The sequence below is a fragment of the Patiria miniata genome, unplaced genomic scaffold, assembly GCF_015706575.1.
Source record: "Patiria miniata isolate m_02_andy unplaced genomic scaffold, ASM1570657v1 HiC_scaffold_20, whole genome shotgun sequence".
Taxonomy (NCBI): Eukaryota; Metazoa; Echinodermata; class Asteroidea; order Valvatida; family Asterinidae; genus Patiria; species Patiria miniata.
The window spans coordinates 35,336,492-35,358,611 of NW_024037059.1; the positions used below are offsets into that span (position 1 = coordinate 35,336,492).

Consider the following 22,120-nt stretch of genomic DNA (forward strand, 5'->3'; position numbering starts at 1 on the left):
GTTTCTAGAAAATTGCAGATTGAAAGGCCAGGCGTTAGCCTTGCATTTTTAGCAAATTTGGGCGAAATGATTTTTTATGAAAACTTTCAGATTATAAGGGGTTAACCTTTGCCAAATTAGGGCAAAATCAGGGGTTTATGAAACTGAATTGCAGATTGTAAAGGGGTTAACCTTGCATTTTTAGCAAAATTGGGCTAAATCAGATTTGTATGAAAAATCAAAAATTGTAAGGGGTTAACCTTTGCCAAATTAGGGCAAAATCAGAAGATTCTAGTAAATTGCAGATTGAAAGGGGTTAACGTTGCATTTTTAGCAAAATTCGGCAAAATCAAATTTACATAAAAATCAAAAATTGTAATGGATTCCCCTTGACAAACTAGGGCAAAATCAGGGCAAAATCAGATTTGCATGAAAAATCAAAAAATTGTAAGGGGTTAACCTTTGCCAAATTAGGGCAAAATCAGAAGTTTCTAGAAAATTGCAGATTGAAAGGGGTTAACCTTACATTTTTAGCAAAATTGGGCAAAATGAGATTTTTATGAAAAATCTTGAATTGTAAGGGGTGAACCTTGCATTTTTATCAAAATTAGGCAAAATGAGATGTTTCTGAAAAAAATCAGATGTAAGGGGTTAACCTTGCTTTTCGAATTGTAAGGGGTTCACCTTGCAGTTTTTAGCAAAATAGGGCAAAATCGGGTGTTTATGAAAAAAAATTCAGATTGTAAAGGGTTTACCTTGCATTTTTAGCAAAATTGGGCTAAATCAGATTTGTATGAAAAATCAAAAATTGTAAGGGGTTAACCTTTGCCAAATTAGGGCAAAATCAGAAGTTTCTAGAAAATTGCAGATTGAAAGGCCAGGGGTAAGCCTTGCATTTTTTGCAAAATTGGGCAAAATGATATTTTTATGAAAATTTTCAAATTGTAAGGGGTTCCCCTTTGCCAAATTAGGGCAAAATCAGGTGTTTATGAAAAAATTGCAGATTGTAAAGGGGTTAACCTTGCATTTTTAACAAGATTGGGCTATATCAGATTTGTATGAAAAATCAAAAATTTGTAAAGGGTTAACCTTTGCCAAATTAGGGCAAAAGTTTCTAGAAAATTGCAGATTGAAAGGGGTTAACCTTGCATTTTTAGCAAAATTGGGCAAAATGAGATTTTTATGAAAAATTTCAAATTGTAAGGGGTTAACCTTTGCCAATTTAGGGCAAAATCAGGTGTTAATGAAAAAATTGCAGATTGAAAGGGGTTAACCTTGCAATTTTCTAGAAACTTCTTATTTTGCCCTAATTTGGCAAGGTTAATTCCTTACATTGGATTTGTCATACAAATCTGATTTAGCCCAATTTTGCTAAAAAAGCAACGTTAACCCATTACAATCTGAATTTTTTAATAAACACCTGATTTTGCCCTATTTTGCTAAAAAATGCAAGGTTAACCCCTAACAATTCGAAAAGCAAGGTTAACCCCTTACATCTGAATTTTTTCAGAAACATCTCATTTTGTCCAATCTTGCTAAAAATGCCAAGTTAGCGCCATTCAATTCTGCAATTTTCCAAGAAACATCTGATTTTTCCCAATTTCGCTTAAAAAAATACAGGGTTAACCCCTTACAATTTGAATTTTTCATAAACATCCAACAATTTTATAAACGTTTCTTTTTGCCCAATTTTGCTTAAAATGTGAGGTTAACCCTTTTCAATCTGAACTTTTCCAGAAACCTGTGATTTTGCCCTATTTTGCTAAAAAAAATGCAAAGTTAGCCCCTTATAATCTGAAATTTTCCACAAACACCTGATTTTGCCCTATTTTGCTAAAAAATCAATGGTTAACCCCTTACAATTTGAAATTTTCCATAAACATCTGATTTTGCCCTATTTTGCTAAAAAAAAGTAAGTTTAATTCCTTACATAGGATTGTTTTCCAGAAACATCTGATTTGGCCCAATTTTGCTAAAAATGCAAGGCTAACCCCTTTCAATCTGCAATTTTTTCATAAACACCTGATTTTGCCCTAATTTGAGAAGGTTAACCCCTTACAATTTGAAAAATTTCTTAAAAATATCATTTTGCCCAGCTTTGCTAAAATGCAAGGTTAACCCCTGGCCTTTCAATCTGCAATTTTTTATAAACTTCTGATTTTGCCCTAATTTGGCAAAGGTTAACCCCTTACAATTTTTGATTTTTCATACAAATCTGATTTTAATTAGCCCAATTTTGCTAAAAATGCAAGGTTAACCCATTACAATCTGAATTTTTTTCCTAAACACCAATTTTGCCCTATTTTGCTAAAAAATTCAAGGTTAACCCCTAAAAGTTCGAAAAGCAAGGTTAACCCCTTACAATTTGAAATTTTTCAGAAACATCTCATTTTGCCCAATTTTGCTAAAAATGCAAGGTTCACCCCTTACAATTCGAGATTTTACATACAAATCTGATATTGCCCAGTTTTGCTAAAAATTAATTTTATCACTGAAAGATAAAATGCATTATTCTCCACAAACGCACAGTTGAGTCCTACACTTTCTTTTATCAGCTGATGGTTGCTGTGGTGTAGGAAAAGTAAACATCGATTGGCCTATTTGCAGTTTGCCTCCCCTTGATGGCATGAAGCCAAAAACGTTGTTCTTGGCATAAGGATGGATGCTTTTTGCTGAGTTGATACAAATGTAATAATTTCACGCGCGTGCTTTGACGCGCTAAGTGCATTTGGGGCATGCAAGAAAGGCCAGTTCGGCGTAGCTTTTTGAGACCGCTACATCAAAAATAAATTTCTCCCGGAATATGTCGTTTTTCGCTTATATTTCCATGGGTGTTTCGTTCAGAATTGAACATCGTTTGGTGAATTGTCTCCGGGATGGTATAGGATTTTTGTTATACAACTGGCTGCAGTGATCTTGTGAGTTTTTGCAACTTTTTCGTCAGTCATGTCATTTCGATGCTTCGCCCAGCCGTGGGCGTGATGCCGTACGCTGAGCAGAGTGGGCCCTACACCTGGTGACTGCAGTCTGCTAAATCATCGGACAGATCGTACTTAATTTACTTCATGCGCGTTTCTTTAGCTGACTTGAACTTTCAGTTATTTGTTCAACCTCTCGCTGAGGTTTTGGAGATCGTGATTAGTCCATCAGTGAAGCTTGTGTGCTTGAATCATGTTCTGTCGTTAGTCTACGAACACTGAAGTACGCGCAACATTATGACCGGCGGAGAACGGTTGGTGAATCCCCCGCCTAGATTTCAGTCCAGATGTCGCCGGCCCGATTTTTCTTCGCACGTCCCCGCCTGGCTCGCTCTTAAAATCTGTAGCTAGCAGTTTGCAATTTGCCACTCTGCAAACACCCCTCTACCGCTGTGCCACTGGCCAGAGGTGGATGAAATTAGTGGCGCACCCAATTAGGGGGGGGGGGGTTGACCCCTCCCAATCGTAGAGGTTGTTAATTTTTAATATTTTTTGTTGGGGGGGGGGGTCATTTGTTGGGCCACGAATTGACCAAAAAGTATGTGGCACATTTTCGAGTATTATAATAGGGGTGTAAGTGGCGCCACCGACGTCAAAATATTCCCCCTCCCACAAAAAACACCCACTTTGTTTAAACAAAAACCCCAAAATTGTGAGCACCCCCCCCCCCCAAGGTAAATCCTGGGTGCGCTACTGGGTGAAATAGGCGCCAAAGATATCGGGAAAGTAGGAACAAAAATATCCAGCCAGTTCGCAGGCCTTTACACAGTTTGAAAAGTTGGTTTTAAATTGCGCGCTCCAGTTCTGAAATTGCGCACACTATTCAAAACGAATAAGCATCCCGCTGTTAATTCGAAACTCCAAATTACTTAATTGAGCCAAAAAAATCAGCTCATGTCGATGTCAAGCATTAAAAAAAACACGTTTTTCTGAGGCCAACATGTTGGGCGAATTTTTTTGGATTCTTTTTAACTTCTACAAAATTTACCAATTGACGTAAAATGAACGGTTACCGTAGATCGAACGAAACTTAATTTTTATAATAATCATTAATGTTCATAGATTCACGACTTATACCTTTGATTCCTTTTTAAATACTACCGGAGACCTGCCGGGCACATATTAATATCCAACTTTTGAGCAAAGTTTTAAAAACAAAATAGAGGATTAAAAAAAAAGCAAAAAGTTATGTGCTAGCCAAGTATTCAGGGATCGGTCTGAGCCATAACAATGCCCCAGCTAACCCCTTAGCTCTCTTCTGGGATCTCGGGGTTCCCGGCCTATACACACTTCCTTCCCTGTCCATCCATGTAACCCCGGAGGGCCAGGCGCCATGTAAAAGCAAAGAGCTAAGGGAGGAACAGGGCGGCACCCTAAGCCCTGATCCTCCGAGTGGACCACATGCCCTGAACCTGTACGAAGACGCCAACCTGGAACTCACGGACAGTACCAGCCGCAGAGCTTACCGATTAAGCTAAGGTACCGTTGGTGTTTGACGACGGGAAATTAAACATCTTGTGCTAAATGTACTTAGAGCTACGCAACAGTGTGTGAAAACTATTATTATGCAGGCTTTTTTGAGCTATCGGGTGCGTTCAGGGGCGGATCCAAGATTTTTTGCGGGGGGGGGGGGGGCGGGCACCTTAGATATTTATATCCGATTATTGAGGACAGGCGGACCGAGTCATTATTACATTTGATTACAAATTGTTTATTTTTCGTGTGTGCCTGACCGATGTGTGTGGGTGTGTGTGTGTGTGTTGGGGGGGGGGGGTGTTTCGTCCCTCTCTGGATCCGCGCCTGACTTCTACTATTTGTATTTGGACAGATATACAGATTTTCAACTCTGTCACTACTTTTTCAACAGTATCACGTCTTTAGAAATAAAACGATAATTTGTTTTTACGGATTTGTTTCCTCAAAAATAATGTGAATACTACGTTCTCATCCTTAATTCTATAAAGAACCCCCCCCCCCCCAAAAAAAATTCAACGTAGATGAAAACAACATTAACCAGGACACCACATTACAGTAGGGGGCCCTGTTCACGATGTCCATATTTTATGTTTCGTACAATAACGCTTCGCTCGTAGCCCCGCCCCGCAAACGGGGGCTAGGGCGCTGGGCCGGGAATTAAGGGCTGATGCCATTCACAGAATCTTGTGAAGGAGGTGGGGATGGCATTCTGGGTAACATATCATGACCTATATAGCCTTACTTTTTTTGATGAAATTTGGCAGAAAAAAATAACTTTTCTCCAAACGATGCAGAAATTCCTTTAGAGGTAAGAGGAGCATCAATTAACCTTCAAACACCCAATATTTTGCATATTTGGGCAAAAATCATGGATTTTTAGAGAAAATATCCTAATTTTTGACTGATTTCACCCCAAATGTTCGTCCAAATTTCATTTTGAAAAGCACATCTGTCCAGAAATCGAATTGAAATGTGTTCTGGGGTCCTATGGGCATCTTTCCAGCAAGTTTGAAGAAATTTGATTTTTTTTGGCCAAAATTGGAAAAGATTGCAAGGGTTAAAAGAAAAAATTATAGCTGCGGCTGTTTGAGGCCAAAAAAAAGTCTCGGTTTCTGGTATGCGCGCGCGTCGCCGTAGCCATGCGTGTCGGCAAAATGAAAAAGGTTTTTTTTTCAATGAAAGATGATGTCTCAAAACCGCCAAACTCACTTGGTTTGACTGGAATCATGCTGCTGCACAATTTTAACGTGTTTTTAGATTGAGTTATGGTCGAGAATAAGCTTTATGTGGCCTCACCACTTTTTGGGCAAGCTCCATACCAGAAACCGGAGACCTTTTTTTGGCCTTAGAAGACAAACGAAGGACGCTCACGGGGGGAACGGAATGATAGAAACGCGTTAAAGGGAATGAAACGAACTCCAGTGATGTGCACTGAATGAGACACAATAGCATGAATCTGGCAAAGGGACAGAGACAATGAGCATACAGGATGGAACAATACCTTATTTATTCAGATTAATTGGCAAAAACACCTGTCTCCCAAAAATACAACTATCTAATTAAAAGTAGTATACCAAATTTGATTAAAAACCGTCCAACAGAGTAAAAATACATTAACAACAATAATTCCCTTAATTGCAATAATTCCCTGAATAATATGAAAAATCTGTGCGACAATTACATGTAGTCGTGTATATTATAATTATTTTGAGTTGCATTATAACAGTGTGTTAATTATCTCAAATTTCTTAAGGATTAACGAAATACAAAGTCAATTGCAAGACTGAGCAGGAAAATATATACTAGAAAAACTGCAGAGTTATATTTCTACAGAAATTCTATTGATAGAGGATAGTCGTTGTGTTTTCCAAGCTTTTGATAGCATTTTTGAATACAACCGTTGAATGTCAATGAATCGAAAAATAAAAGTTTTGAATTGATGGGACGGAGCAGCGTTTTGTGCATTTTCACTTTGACGTAGGCCATGATGACATTTCATGCCAGATTGACTTATTCCTTAAACTTGAGCAGCCTTCGTATTTCTTAGACCTCATGGGTAGATTTTATGAGTATAGCGGCCATCTTATAGGGCATCCTTCGTTATTTTAGTTCAGTAACAATGAGTGCTTAAAAGGTTTATTTCTGGTATGTTACAGCAAGACAAATGTATTGCCTTGATGACTGCTACCTATCCATATACGCCTTTTTTGAAATATTGTGGGCAAGAGAGAGCGCCTTTTTTCAGTGGGTGACCTCTCTTGTATATTCACCCCGCAAATTTATTATATTATGTTATTCATTTTTAAAAAATTATTTCATTGAAAATAAAACACGACAAATAATAAAAAGCCCCGCTTCCTCCTTTTTTTTTCAAACACCTGGACGAGAAACATGTTTTTTTTATTCGGCCTAAGGAGCCAGCCGACAGGTTGCTTGTATGAGGCTGCATACTAAGGCCTAAAAAAAAAAAGTCTCCGGTTTCTGGTATGCGCGCGCGTCGCCGTTGCCATGCGCGTCGGCAAAATGAAAAAGTTTTTTTTTCAATGAAAGATGATGTCTCAAAACCGCCAAACTCACTGGTTTGACTGGAATCATGCTGCTGCACAATTTTAACGTGTTTTTAGATTGGGTTATGGTCGAGAATAAGCTTGATGTGGCCTCTCTGGACTCCCATATTGCACTAAGTTTAGTCGGGCACCATTTGCAGTCATCAGCCAACATTGGAAGCAAAAAAAATCAGGTAAAAAAAAAAAAAAAAGCCGCGTCGCCGCACCACTTTTTGGGCAAGCTCCATACCAGAAACCGGAGGCTTTTTTTGGCCTAATTGAATCTTAGCCATAAGTTGTGTGGTTAAAAAAGAAAACATCCCGCGTGTATAGACCATTATCATGTTGCGGCCTTCATGATTTTTTCCCCATTCAAATCAACGTAACCAAAGCGAGGCTGGAAGGAAAAATAGCCTGGTTCCCTTTTGCACAAAAACCATTATGATTCAGTACTGTTATTGGATACAAGGAACATGACTGACATGAAATGGTGGCCGAGGGCCGCAGTGGCTGACAAGAATGATTGAACATGAATTTGGGATTATCAAAACAAATCTTACATGGATAGAAAGCCAGATAGTAGGGCAACAACATGCAGCAATATCCCCGTAAGTTTCTAGACCAAAATAGGTTTAGAGATACGTGAGGTATCAATTAATTTACCCAGTTTCAATTGTGTGCATAATATACAAACATTCCGTGTGTATCTGCTGGTGAAGGGTGATTATAGGGCGATTTTCCACGGTAGATTTTTTTTCAGGGATAGAAAGCTGGATAGACTAGGGCAACAACAAGATATAGGTAAGGCCAAAAAAAAAAATAAGTCGGTCTCTGGTCAGCGCGCGCGTCGATTTTAAGCATGCGCGTCGATCTTTTTTTTTTCCAAAATGTTCCGCGGTAGCTCCAACAGCGCCCTCTATTTCCGCACCTCCTCAATTTTTTTTACCAAAGAGCACCAAGGAATGGGAAATTGCACCAAGGCAAATGATCAAAAGCACCAAGGCAAATTATGGAGGACACCAATGTACATGAGGATACCAAAAAAGCAAAATAGTACCCCACCTTGTCTGTACAATCCAAGCTTGAAGAGAAAAAAAAAAAAAGGAAAAAAAAACAAAAAACGCGGCGCACTTCAAAGCTTACCCAACTTTCCTCGTGTAGTGTTGCCAAGCCTCTTTGTTGACAAACCTCAAATTCATGCAGTACTTTTAACCCTATTAATGCTTGCTATTTAACCTCTGTGAACAATTTCGAATTCATAAACTTTAATCCGAAATTCAAAAACGGTGGCGTCCGGAAATTGGGTACAAATTGAAGGAGTGTTCCCTAACGTGGCGCACTTAAATAAATCTCGGAAAATTCCAAATTAACATTTAAGAATTTCTGCAAACTTGATAAATTCTGATAAATCATTATTATCTCTGCTTACCTACCCAGCCAGATGCTTGTCAGAAAATTATTTTCTTATTTTTCGGGGCATTTTCACAGGGTTCACTTTGCACTTGAAAATAAAATCGGAAAATCACGCCAAAATAATGTTTTCTTCTAACTTTGTAACGGACAAATAAACTCGCGATTTATGAACATGAGTGTTTAGAACTTGATGAAATTTCACTTTCTGTAAAATTTCAGTTAAAACTTTTGCTCTAGCTAAGCGCTACAGGCGAAAAATCAAAGTGCGCCACGTTGGGGGCCGCGCCACGTTACAGGGTACATCAACAAATCTTTTTTAAATAGATTTTTAATTATTGTCCGAAGATATGTATTAAGAAAAAAATTCTTGCCAGTTTCTGTTGTGTGTACAATAATCACATCGGCCTATGAAGGCCCGTTTGCTCTATGATTTAATCCACTGGTTTGCTGACGACAACCGCATCCCAGTCGTTGCTCACAAACGCTCCGTCCCCATGCCTCTCGGAACATTCAGCAAGTCGCTGCATCAGCTCCGCTTGTAATTCCGCAGACGCCGTCTCCTTGAACTTCATGATGTGGGTGAGTACGTCTAGCACTTGGGCGCCCTCTTCTGACGATGGATCGAAGCACTTGGTGACGTCGATGCGCGAGGGTTGGGCGTACTCTGCGTAGGGGATACCTCGTCTGTTCAAAGAGTCCCGGATGCTGGCTGTGGTGACGTGTTTAAATAGGTTGTCTTGCAAACACCAGAAGAGACAATGCTGGCTTTTCTCTGAGGGGAAAAAAATTCGTATTGGATTTGAGTTATGAATTTCATTCTGTATGTCCTCTGCTATGAATTTACGTACCTTCCAAAATCATACTTCAATCTGACAAAAAAAATTCGTTTACCTGAATTGATTGTCACGAGCAAAACTCCACCGGGTTCCACAAGGTTGTAAAGATACATCAATGAGCGATCGGGATCTTCCACGTAGTACAAAGACTGCACCGCGTGGACGAAATGAAACTTGGTCAAATCTCCCGCCTTCTCGTACTGGTCAATCGTCTGCCGCCGCCAGTCACAATTCACACCGTGTAGCTCGTGAGCCTTGCTTTGTACAAGTGCCTTGTACATTGCTATCTGGCCCTCTGCTGGCTCAACTACACGGTTGTTGATGAGTGGGAAGCGCTGCAGAAGTTTGGTCAACATTGTGACGTCCATCTCACCTTATTTAAGTAAGAAATCCACCAATTATCACTTACAAGAAATGAAAAACCGCTGAACACAATCTGGACTGGTACGTCCGAGTCAAAGTAGATATATTGACCTTTCTTTTGTTTGTAAACATTGGCACCATTTTATATGTATGAAGCCCGGGAAGGGACAGGGTGGAATTTTTTTTTCGGAATTTCCTAATTCGTTCGCACGAATTGCTAATTCGTTCGCACGAATTGCTAATTCGTTCGCACGAATTCCTATTAGTGGAGCTGCTAAGCGAAAAATTGTGCACTTTGTGGTAAAAGCATGAAATTCGGCATGTGGGGTCAAAATGGGCTAAAAATCATTTTAAGATCGGGACCCATCCTGGATCTTGCCCATTTTGGGGGCGGAGCTTGATTTTTTTTAAAAGGGGGTGCAAACAATACAAACTCATGAAAACTGTATGTAACATCAAATTTCCTTGGTTTTTTACGCTTTGAAATAAACTTAAACATGAAATAAGACATTCTAGCATTCTAACACCTGTTAATTTTCCACCCATTTTGTGGGCGTGGTCTAAATGGTAAAAGAGGCGGTATATATTAGCAGTTTGGTTCTAATATGGAAAACATCATTCAGTTTGGTGGTAAAATTCTGAAAATTGGCATGTCCAATTGAAATGGGCGAACATAATTTTTAGAGGTGAACGCATCTTGGATCTTGCCCATTTGGGGGGCGGAGCTTGATTTTTCAAAAAGGGGAGTGCAAAAAAAGAAAACTCAGAAAACTGTATTTTACATTCACTTTGTTTCTCATGCTTTGAAACAAAGTGGATGTAAATTCTAACATTCTAACGTGTTATTTTCACCCTTTTGCGGGCGTGGCCTAAATATGGAGCATTGGAGCAGCTTGATTCAAACGAGGGAAAATCATCATTTTTGCTGGTAAAAACACAACTTTTCCATCGGTTAACTATGTTTACCATACACTATAAAGATAAGTTTAAACGGTTGCAAGACTAATTGTTGCCCTTTAGGGGTGGAGCTACATTTTAAAGTAGGCGGCTATAAAAAAAATCATATCTAAATTGTTATGATTGTCTACAAGTGACTTACACAGGGTGAGTCAAAAAAGGAAACCCAAATGGCAGGACAATTTTTTTTAATGAAGTTCTGCATGTAGCACTATCAAAATCATATGAACTTCAAATTTGGTTTGTGTATTTTTCTTGGTAATCCTAAGAAGCCTATTGCATTTGGGGCCGAAAGGTCAAGGGTCAAGGTCACAGTGGCTGAAACAATAGAAATTTTGTCAGCGCGATAACTTGAGAAATACTTTACATATGAACTTCAAATTTGGTTTGTGGATTGTCCTTGGCAATCCTAAGAAGCCTATTCCATTTTGGGCTAAAAGGTCAAGGGTCAAGGTCACAGTGGCTAAAACAACAGAAATTTTGTCAGCGTGATAACTTGAGATATACTTTACATATGAACTTCAAATTTGGTTTGTAGATTGTCCTTGCAATCCAAAGAAGCCTATTGCATTTGGGGCCAAAAGGTCAAGGGTCAAGGTCACAGTGGCTAAAACAAAAGAAATTTTGTCAGCGCGATAACTTGAGAAATACTTTACATGTGAACTTCAAATTTGGTTTGTGGATTGTTCTTGGTCAAGGGTCAAGGTCACAGTGGCTAAAACAATAGCAATCTTGTATTTATTCTGAGATCATAGGGATTAGGGATTAATTCATATAAAACCTACACGAACGTGTTTGCTTAATTTTCATTCATACAGATGCTAGTAAATGCTTCAAAATTGGAAGTAAAAGCAAATGCCATGTTTTATTCATACGAACATGGTATCATTTGTACTTTATGAACTTTGTTAATATTAATTTTTCGCGATTAACATATAATAAATGCTGTAGCTTTTGCGCAGAATTATTTGCTTTATAATTTCAAGGTTGCCCCAACCCAGCCTTGTGAATGACAAGTGCATATTTGAAATCTGAAGCATTTACACCTTTATATTCATACGAAACGTACAGATGGGAGAAATGCAAATGCCAGTTTTTATTCATACGAACTACCGTATGGTATTATTTGTACTTTTTCGCGATTAACATTAATAAATGCAGTAATTTTTGCGCATAATTATGTGCTTGTATATTTTCAAGGTAGCCCCAACCCAACCTTGAAATATGACTAGTAAATATTTAAAATGTGTAGCATTTACTCCTTTTTATTCATAAGAAACGAAGTAAACGCTTATAGTGTAGCAAAAGCTTAAAGGTAAAAGTAATTATTTTCAGAATTTAGCAAACGGTTTTTAGTAAAAGTGTTTGCTTAATTTTCATTCATACAGATGCGAGTAAATGCTTCAAAATGGTAGCAAAAGCAAATGCCATGTTTTATTCATACGAACATGGTATCATTTGTACTTTATGAACTTTAATAAATGCAGTAGTTTTTGCGCAGAAGTATTTTACTTTATAATTTCAAGGTTGCCCCAAACCAGCCTTGTAAATGACAAGTACATATTTAAAATCTGAAGCATTTACTCCTTTATATTCATACGAAACGAAGTAAACGATAAATAATTTTTTTCTGGTAATGAAACCAAGGATCCTCAAAAGTGCATGCCCCAGGCACTGTAGCTCGCAAACCCCGAAAAAAAAAACGTAGAGAGAAGACAATGAGAAGAAATTACAGTTTTAGAGGTGGGAGGAAAACCCCAGAAGAATAGTCTGGGGAAAACCCACGGAATCAGGTAGGGACTGAAAACCCAATCCACATGTAGACCACGGGTGCCGATGCAAAGCGCATTGTGCACGTAAACGGCATTGCGTTCGTCGCGTTTGATGCGCTTTTTTTGTATCTGTCCTCCAGCACGTGACCCTCCCCGGTGACGCTTTCCGTTTCGGTTACGATAGTTTTATTTTCTGCAAACTTATAAACGTGTAAAGCTTTACATTGTGCAGGCCATTTACTCAAGAGCAAATGGTTTTTAGCAAAAGTGTTTGCTTAATTTTCATTCATACAGATGCGAGTAAATGCTTCGAAAGTGGTAGAAAAAGCAAATGCCATGCTTTATTCATACAAACATATGGTATCATTTGTACTTTATGAACTTTAATAAATGCAGTAGTTTATGCGCAGAATTATTTTGCTTTATAATTTCAAGGTTGCCCCAACCCAGCCTTGTAAATGACAAGTGCATATTTGAAATCTGAAGCATTTACTCCTTTTTATTCATACGAAACGAAGAAAACGATTATTAGGCCAAAAAAGGCTCTGGTTTCTGGTATGCTCGCGCGTCGCCATAGCCATGCGCGTCGGCAATGTAAGATGATGTCTTTCAATGTAAGATGATGTCTCAAACCACCAAACTCACTGGTTCGACTGGAATCCTGCTGCTGCACAATTTTAACGTGTTATTTCTCATAAAGTTATTTCTCATGTCTAAGTTTATTTCAAGCATGAAGAACAAAGGAAAATGGATGTTAAATACAGTTTTTCTGAGTTTTTAAATTTTTTGCACTCCACTTTTTGAAAAATCAAGCTCCGCCCCCCCCAAAAATTGTGCAAGATCCAAGATGTGTTCACCTCTTAAAATTATTTTCAGCCCATTTTAACTGGCCAATTTTCAGGATTTTACTACCAAACCGAATAATGTTTTCCATATTAGAACCAAACTGCTAATATATACCGCCTCTTTTGTACATTTAGGCCACGCCCACAAAATGGGTGGAAATTAACTGGTGTTCGAATGCTAGAATGTTATATTTTATGTTTAAGTTTATTTCAAACCATAGAAAAACAAGGAAAATGGATGTTAAATACGATTTTTATGAGTTTGTATTGTTTGCACCCCCTTTTAAAAAAAAATCAAGCTCCGCCCCCAAAATGGGCAAGATCCAGGATGGGTCCCGATCTTAAAATGAATTCTAGCCCATTTGGACCCAACCTGCCAAATTTCATGCTTTTACCACAAAGTGCACGATTTGGGCCAAAAATGGACCTAAGCAGCTCCACTATATTTCGTTCGCACGAATTCCTAATTCCTTCGCACGAATTACTAATTCGTGCGAACGAATTAGTAATTCGTGCGAACGAATTAGTAATTCGTGGGAACGAATTAGCAAACTCCAAAAAAGAAATTCCACCCTGTCCCTTCCCGGGCTTCATGTATATGGGATGCGGCAAGCGCATAAATTGAAGCCATGGTTGGCAACATATTTTTCAAAAAAAGTCCCCATAACGCCCTCAATACATAGTAAAAATGCATGTTTATAGAAATTATGTTGTAGCTTTCTTGACAATGTTGTATTTCCAACGATCAAATTATATTTTGGTTATCTGTACTTTATAACTGTTCTTCATTTTGCAGTGCGTTGGACCTACTATAGTTTTGCAACCCGTGGTTGTCAATAGCGTGTTCTCTTGGAAAAGGACGCCCCTATTAATGAATAAGCTTAGTTACCCTCCCCCCTCCCGCTTTTCGAATTTGAAACGGAATCCCCCGGCCAAACTTTCATAAGTGTTCCGCCACTGCTATTCATAGGCGATTAATGGCACTTACTTAGTACAAGATATACTTGCTTTGCAAAATAAGAAGCGAAGTAATTCAATTATTTCTGCATTAATTTTCTGAGCAAAATTTCATGATACATGTAGTTTAATAGCGTGATCTGACAGCGCTTGTCAAAGTATACCGGCTACGCCTATAATTGTGACTTTGTGCGCATAAAACATGTGTACTCATATAGACCGCTATATACCGTATAATGATAAGCTATATATCGTATGATAAGCTATATAGTGTCTAATTAAATCATCAATCAGGTGGTGTTAATTGAACCATAGAAAAAAGGACTGCTATTTTGGTCCTATACGTACCTGATCCACTTCCAACCCCTAAAACTCGCAACTCCTCATTCTCGCCAAGTGTGGTCTTGATTTTGGTGAGCACCGCATCGCCAAACACACGTTCGCCCCAGCTAGCGAGCAAGCTGAACTTGTCACATTGGGCAGCGTAACAATGGAAAGACTTCACATAGTAGTCTGGATCGTGGAATAAAGTCCTTAAAGTCGATGCCATCTTTTGGTCACCATAGAGGTACCCTCGCCTTGCACAAATATAAAAGGGCCTTGGGACCGATGCAATAGTTGGGGCGTAACATACATACGAGGTCACACTACATGTACATGTGTTGTGCACACTTGTATGGAAAGAAATGCATACTGCAGGGATTTTGTAGCTTTAGTTTTGGGTAGGATCAGTTCAGTATCAAGGGGACCACGCACATCCTCAACCAATTGTGTTGCGCAGGCGCATTTTGTACAGAAATATATGAGGTCACAAACCCTTTCAGTCATTCAAGGCATTGTCAGGGTACGTAAATCTGTTGGTTCAATAACATGCAGTCTACAACAGAAAAGTTCAAATGAATCCTCGAAAACATAGGTACATTTATATAGCAGTCAATTACATACATTCTCAATTGGCAAAGCCCAATACCTTTGATCTATTTCACATACAAAGAATTTGGAAGACGGTGACCTTCATACAGAAGTAAATAAATGAAAAGTTTAATGCACATATTTAACATTAAAATAAGGCGAAGTAAAAAAAAAACATGTTTAGCGTCCCCGCCCGCTTCCTTTTTAGAGGCCGCCTCCTTTTTTTTTTTTTTTTTTTTTTTTTAAACAAAAATTGATAAATTTTAACGATCTCTGCGCAGAAGAGATGTTCGGTTCTGCATAGTTACATCATTTTGGTCTCATTTTCTGTTGCATCTTGCCCATAAGAAGCCAATATGTCATTTCCTGAGTCCAAGTGGCGGCCATTTTGAAAAAAGCTGGTAACCATCTTGAAAAATAGCCCGGCTGTGTACTCCTAGAACTATGAGGCTCCGCGTGAGCAGAGCCTCATAGATCAAGAAGCCCGCAAAATTGCCTGCAGCACAAAACACTAATAAAGTACAAAAACGTCCATCAAAATGCAGCCATTTTACACAGAACCGCTGCACAGTTTGCCCCTTTACTCCGTACTTTATCTCTTGACATACTCACGTATCTTGTGCGGAACTAACATAGGTGGATTCTGTCGGTTTTTAGGCCAAAATGATGAAAAATATGCCCTTTCCGCATTGAGCCAACCTGACACTTGAAACGTGCACGCATATGATCGAGCGATGATTTTCGGTTCGCTCGGAGCGCACCGCGGGGGGTACGGTACAAGCGAAATGATGTGCATGCGTACAAGTGTCAGGTTGGCTCAATGCGGAAAGGGCATATTTTTCATCATTTTGGCCTAAAAACCGACAGAATCCACCTATGTTAGTTCCGCACAAGATACGTGAGTATGTCAAGAGATAAAGTACGGAGTATAGGGGCAAACTGTGCAGCGGTTCTGTGTGAAATGGCTGCATTTTGATGGACGTTTTTGTACTTTATTAGTGTTTTGTGCTGCAGGCAATTTTGCGGGCTTCTTGATCTATGAGGCTCCGCTCACGCGGAGCCTCATAGTTCTAGGAGTACCGGCCGTGTTGTCTTGAAAAATGTGTCGGGCGGCCATTTTGAAAAGAAAAAAAAAAAAAAAAGTGCCTCCTCCTTCCTTTTTGTCAAAGAGGCAGGACGCTCAACATGTTTTTTTTTTATTTTGCCTAATCTGAATTGGAAAATAATCAACTTATTAAGTCATTCATTCACTCAGGTTATTTCCTGTGGCCTTGGATTCTTCAGAATACACCAAATAAGTAATTGCAATCCAAAATTAAAAGCCTGTCTACAATTTAGGCCACTTTTACTTTATTTGTGTACAATATCAATACAATTGATATTTGATAGTACTTTTTTTTTTATCCCTCTGGATGTTATTATCCCCTGTAAGCCTGAGAAAGGGGCATATTGCGATAGTGCATTACATTCATCGGACTTCCGAACAAAAGATGCCCTGGCACCGTAAACCAGGTAGCAGCGACGTTGTGTGGACTTGCCCACGTCCACACAAGCTTTGTAATTCCCTCTCTGGAAAACAGGTTTAGAGGCATTTTGGGATTAGGTTTATTCGTGGCAAAATGAAGAGAAACACTAAAGGGAATCATAGGAAAAAAATGGATTGAAAGAGTTTTAACAGTGTGAGTAAAAGGAGTTTTTTTCACTGGTTTTTCTTATCTACATGAACCAGAAACAAAGGAATGTCCACACTAGGTATGTAAAACAAACGTGTGTTAGGGCGGTGCAGTGGCGCACCCAGGATTTGGTTGGGGGGGGGGGACTGAAACATTTTTTTTTACAAATTTGTTAAAAGTTGAATTTTGTTCAAAAAATGGTGCCCACAATTTAAAGCCCACATTCGTAGCCATGCGCGTCGGCAAAATGTAAAAGTTGTTTTTTCAATGAAAGATGATGTCTCAAAACCGCCAAACTCACTGGTTTGACTGGAATCATGCTGCTGCACAATTTTAACGTGTTTTTAGATTGGGTTATGGTCGAGAATAAGCTTGATGTGGCCTCTCTGGACTCCCATATATTTGCACTAAGTTTAGTCGGGCACCATTTGCAGTCATCAGCCGACATTGGAAGCAAACAAAATCAGGTAAAAAAAAAAAAAGCCGCGTCGCCGCACCACTTTTTGGGCAAGCTCCATACCAGAAACCGGAGACTTTTTGGGGGGCCTTATGCAGGCTTTTTTGAGCTATCGAGTGCGTTCAGAATTAAGGATGAGAACGTACAGTTCACATCCTTAATTCTATAAAGAACCAAACAAAAAACATTTAAACGTAGATGAAAACAACATTAACCAGGACACCACCTTACACTAGGGGGCCCTGTTCAAGATGTCCATATTTTATGTTTCGTACAATAACGCTTCGCTCGTAACCCCGCCCCGCAAACAGGGGCTAGGGTGCTGGGCCGGGAATTAAGGGCTGATGCCATTCACAGAATCTTGTGAAGGAGGTGGGGATGGCATTCTGGGTAACATATCATGACCTATATAGCCTTACTTTTTTGATGAAATTTGGCAAAAAAAAGACTTTTCTCCAAACGATGCAGAAATTCCTTTAGAGGTAAGAGGAGCATCAATTAACCTTCAAACACCCAATATTTTGCATATTTGGGCAAAAATCAAGGATTTTTAGAGAAAAACAAATCTCATTTCTGACTGATTTCACCCCAAATTTTCATCCAAAGTTCATTTTGAAAAGCACATCTGTCCAGAAATCGAATTGAAATGTGTTCTAGGATCCTATGGCATCTTTCAAGCAAGTTTGAAGAAATTGATTTTTTTGGCCAAAATTGGAAAAAATGCAAAATTATAGCTGCGGCTGTTTAAAGGGTTGAGGCAGTAAAATGGGTCCGAAGTAGCGTACGCCGGCCAAATCACGATTTGCATGCCCTCAAATTCTTCAGTACTTGAGCATATTGTGGGCCATGCACTTGAGGGTTCGTAAACAGTGAGGATGGAAGCCGTGCACAGGAACGTGAGCTTGTATTTCTGTGCAATTCGCATGAAATTGGGGCTCTAAAAGCGCTCTATTTTGCATTGGAGTGTAGGCGCCGTTTTTCAAAATGGCGATGGGTGATCATATTCGGATGGAAATTTCTCCCAACTTACAATCAGATTACCAGCAAAAAATTGAAGAAAAATAGAAAGACGATCAAACTAAGCTTTAGTTTTAATGCATGTCTCGAACACCTTATAGTGAGCAAATTGGGATTATTTTCTTGAATTTCTAAAGTGGGGAAATTTATGATTGGAGTCTATGGCAATTCATTGCACCTATAGGGGCACTGTTGAAAGCGGACACTCATAGACACTCTTTGGCAGTAGGTGGCGCTCTTCATCTCTGCCGACTGACGAGACAAGCTTTCTACGACCGGCCGATGTCGCCGGCCCGATTTTTCTTCGCACGTGCCCGCCTGGCTCGCCCTTAAAATCTGTAGCTAGCAGTTTGCAATTTGCCACTCTGCAAACACCCCTCTACCGCTGTGCCACTGGCCAGAGGTGGATGAAATTAGTGGCGCGCCCAAGGGGGGGGGGGGGGGGGGGGGGGTTTGACCCCTCCAACTCGTAGAGGTTGTTAATCTTTAATATTTTTTTTTTTGGGGGGAGGGGTTCATTTTTTGGGTCCACGAATTGACCGAAATGTATGTGGCACATTTTCGAGTATTATAATAGGGGTGTAAATGGCGCCACCAACGTCAAAATATTCCCCCCTCCCACAAAAAGCACCCACTTTGTTTGAACAAAAACCCCTAAATTGTGAGCACCCCCCCCCCCCCCCCCCCAGGTAAATCCTGGGTGCGCTACTGGGTAAAATAGGCGCCAAAGATATCGGGAAAGTAGGAACAAAAATATCCAGCCAGTTCGCCGGCCTTTACACAGTTTGAAAAGTTGGTTTTAAATTGCGCACTCCAGTTCTGAAATTGCGCACACTATTCAAAACGAATAAGGATCTGAGCATCCCGCTTTTAATTCGAAAATCCAAATTACTTAATTGAACCCAAAAAATCAGCTCATGTCGATGTCAAGCATTAAAAAAAAAAGTTTTTCTGAGGCCAAAATTTTGGGCGAATTTTTTTGGATTCTTTTTAACTTTTACAAAATTTACCAATTGACGTAAAATGAACGGTTACCGTAGTCATATTGATCGAACGAAACTTAATTTTGATAATAATCAATTATTTAATATTGATAGATTCACGACATATACATTGATTCCTTTTTAAATACTACCGGAGACCTGCCGGGCAGATCTAAAATATGCAACTAAAGCAAAGTTAAAAAAAAATAGAGGATTAAAAAAAAATCAAAAAGTTATGTGCTAGCCAAGCATTCAGGGGTCGGTCTGAGCCATAACAATGCCCCAGCCAACCCCTTAGCTCTCTTCTGGGATCTCGGGGTTCCCGGCCAATACACACTTCCATATAACTAAGTTTCTGATGGTATTTATAATAGTTTATATTTCTTCGGAATTATTAGAAAGACAAACAAATAAGTTCGTTTAACAAACATCTTGGCAATAACAAAATTATTGCGCGCATTAATAAGTCAACCTGAGTGATACGGCGACGACCCGCAACCTGCCGCGCTGCAATTTCAATTTTTTTTTGTCAATTGTTCATGTCGAAGCACCTTGCGACGTTGTAAATTCCCGACCAGCTAAAAACAGGATTTTTTCAGTTAATTTCTGGTTATACTCATTTCAGAAACTATGGAACAACAAAGAAGTGGTTTCTGTACGGACCCTGCAACTGAGGAATATTTTGCGCGTAGAACAGACGTTTTTCTTCGCCGGAATACTAATCTCCGTTTGATGTCGGCCGCGTACGATTGTGGACAATGTTGCATAATATTCTGAGTTTCACAGTAACATTTTCTGCGGATTTGAGCATCAATTGAATTACTTGACTGAAACAGAACTCTCCAGGAGGAATGTGAATTACGTAGACTTTTGGCTTCAGTAATTTGCTCGCAGAACCGGTGTAATTCATGTGCTTTAATACCTTGCAGACCCTCCATTTCATTGAGTAGGTACGATTAAGAAAACGAACTTTCAAGAAAGGACACATTTTGAAGGAATAGCGGGCGCCATTTCGAGACAGATGCGTGGATTTATATATTGTGCTGGTTGTTGTCGAATGACTGTGACGATTTCTGGAGTAAATTTCAGCCTCGGTAAGTCAAGCTTATCCCGGAAATTTGGAGGTAAGTGAAGAAATCATCTCGTTCGGATAATGAATAAAGGCTGTATTTATTTGACAAAATGGAGGTTGTACTGCTGAACATGTAGTTTTATTACCGTGCAGTTTTATCCATGATGTTCTTAGAAATGCATGTATCGTAATGGTTCCCGTGAAAATCAGTAAAAAAAACACCAAGTAGATAAATCTGGGATTAAAAGTATTGGTTTTGTGTAAACTGGGTATTTGTACAGTATTTGCATTTTCAGTTAATTATAATTATATTTTCACAGTACACTAAGGGTCTGAAATTGTTTTCATGACGGATTGAATGCCCACGGTTTGTGAAAAGCTTTATGATCAAGATAGACACTACGAACTGGACAACCGAATTTATTGTATTTTTGCTGAGGAATGCCATCATGCGTCAGCGCACCTTTCGAGCCTCAATATTATTACATGCTAAAGACAAGCCAACATGACTTGGCTGAAACTTACAAGAAAACATACAAATGTGGTTTATAATTCCTGATGCCATTCATATCTGTGCTTTTATCGATTTCCTTCGACTCGTTCTCCATTAGATGGAATTCGCTATTCATAGTAGGTCCTGACAATAACTTTATTTTTTTTGGTTACTGTATGTAAATGAACAGCTGGGAGACGACATTCCAACTTAGTATGTCGTTCCTTCAAACTCTGGACTATTTGATGACAGAAAATCGATACGGGATTCAAAGTCAATTAAGAAACAGCTGTATAGATCAGAAAGGCAAGCCATCCATCAGCCAAAGAAATCCTTACAGCTCCACTGCAGGGAGTTTTCGATATAAAAGCCCTTTTGTTGACGCCGAGACTGCCACAATTAAAGGTAATTCCGGTGATAATAGTCTTGTTTTGAAAGGAAAGCCTTTAATAAAAAAAAAAGGTTGGCCTAGTTTTCTTGTAATGTTTATCCGTAGGCCTACAGTCAAACATTCTGCATAATTATGCCAAAGAATTTCACTACGATTTCGCTGATTTGCTGTCATATTTTGAAAAATGTCGGAATGCGAGGTGCATTTGTTTCATTCAGCAATTATATAGTCAAAGGATTACAGTTTTGGAAGAATGTATCACATATTCCAATATTTTAAGGTGGATTTGGTTAAATTATATAGATATAGGTTTGGTATTGTTGCAAGGCTTATTTCTGTCCAATAATGTAATGTTATTGCCGGCCTAGTTATGTTTCATTTTGTTGTATACACCAAGCCCAACGGCTAATATCGCTGTATCTTAATATTTTAGGACGTGAAAAACAAGCCAATACTTTCGTTTATATAGACAATTCTTTGCAGACAACGGTCGTTAGAGTAGGTTCGTAAATAGGTTCCTTTTTTGGGGGGGGGGGGGGTGTTATTGGTCTTTTTTAAGCATTAGGCCTTCATCTTTCTTTTAATTTAAATGAGGCTAAATTCAAATATAGGCCGATTCGTCATTGATTGGAGAATCTCCCTTAGATGAATAGAGGAAAGTTAGCATTTGAAGTGTTTAAGTTGTGTGTGGTCACCTCCTGCAAGGAATGGTTGACTGTATATGAGATCATTAAAATTTCACATTTATACAATTAAAAAAGCATTGCCACTTTTTTGTTCTACAATATTTTTTGTGTGGGTTTCACAGGTTGACGAGGAAGGTTTTTCGTTCACGTTATGAATGTGATGAACGTCAACTTGTGCAAAGATCTCAATGAATGGTAAGTAGATGGGAAAATGTAGAGAATTCAAATTCATTCCGTGTCAACAGCGCCCTCAGACGTTTGTTGTAAGGTACATTACTACATGAAGTTTGTAATGTCTGTGTAGCTTGAAGAGA

General features: G+C 39.1%; 1 protein-coding gene across 1 annotated transcript; it reads right to left on the reverse strand.

Moving 5' to 3' along the window:
* Window positions 1–8,727: 8,727 nt before the first annotated feature.
* Window positions 8,728–14,676, reverse strand: LOC119728675 (histamine N-methyltransferase-like). The gene is made up of 3 exons (XM_038200993.1): window positions 14,471–14,676; window positions 9,284–9,601; window positions 8,728–9,164 (listed from the first exon to the last, which is right to left on the reverse strand). The coding sequence occupies exons 1-3, from the start codon at window positions 14,670–14,672 to the stop codon at window positions 8,824–8,826; spliced, it is 861 nt and encodes a 286-aa protein (XP_038056921.1). The 5' UTR covers window positions 14,673–14,676; the 3' UTR covers window positions 8,728–8,823.
* Between the last annotated feature and the right edge of the window lie 7,444 nt (window positions 14,677–22,120).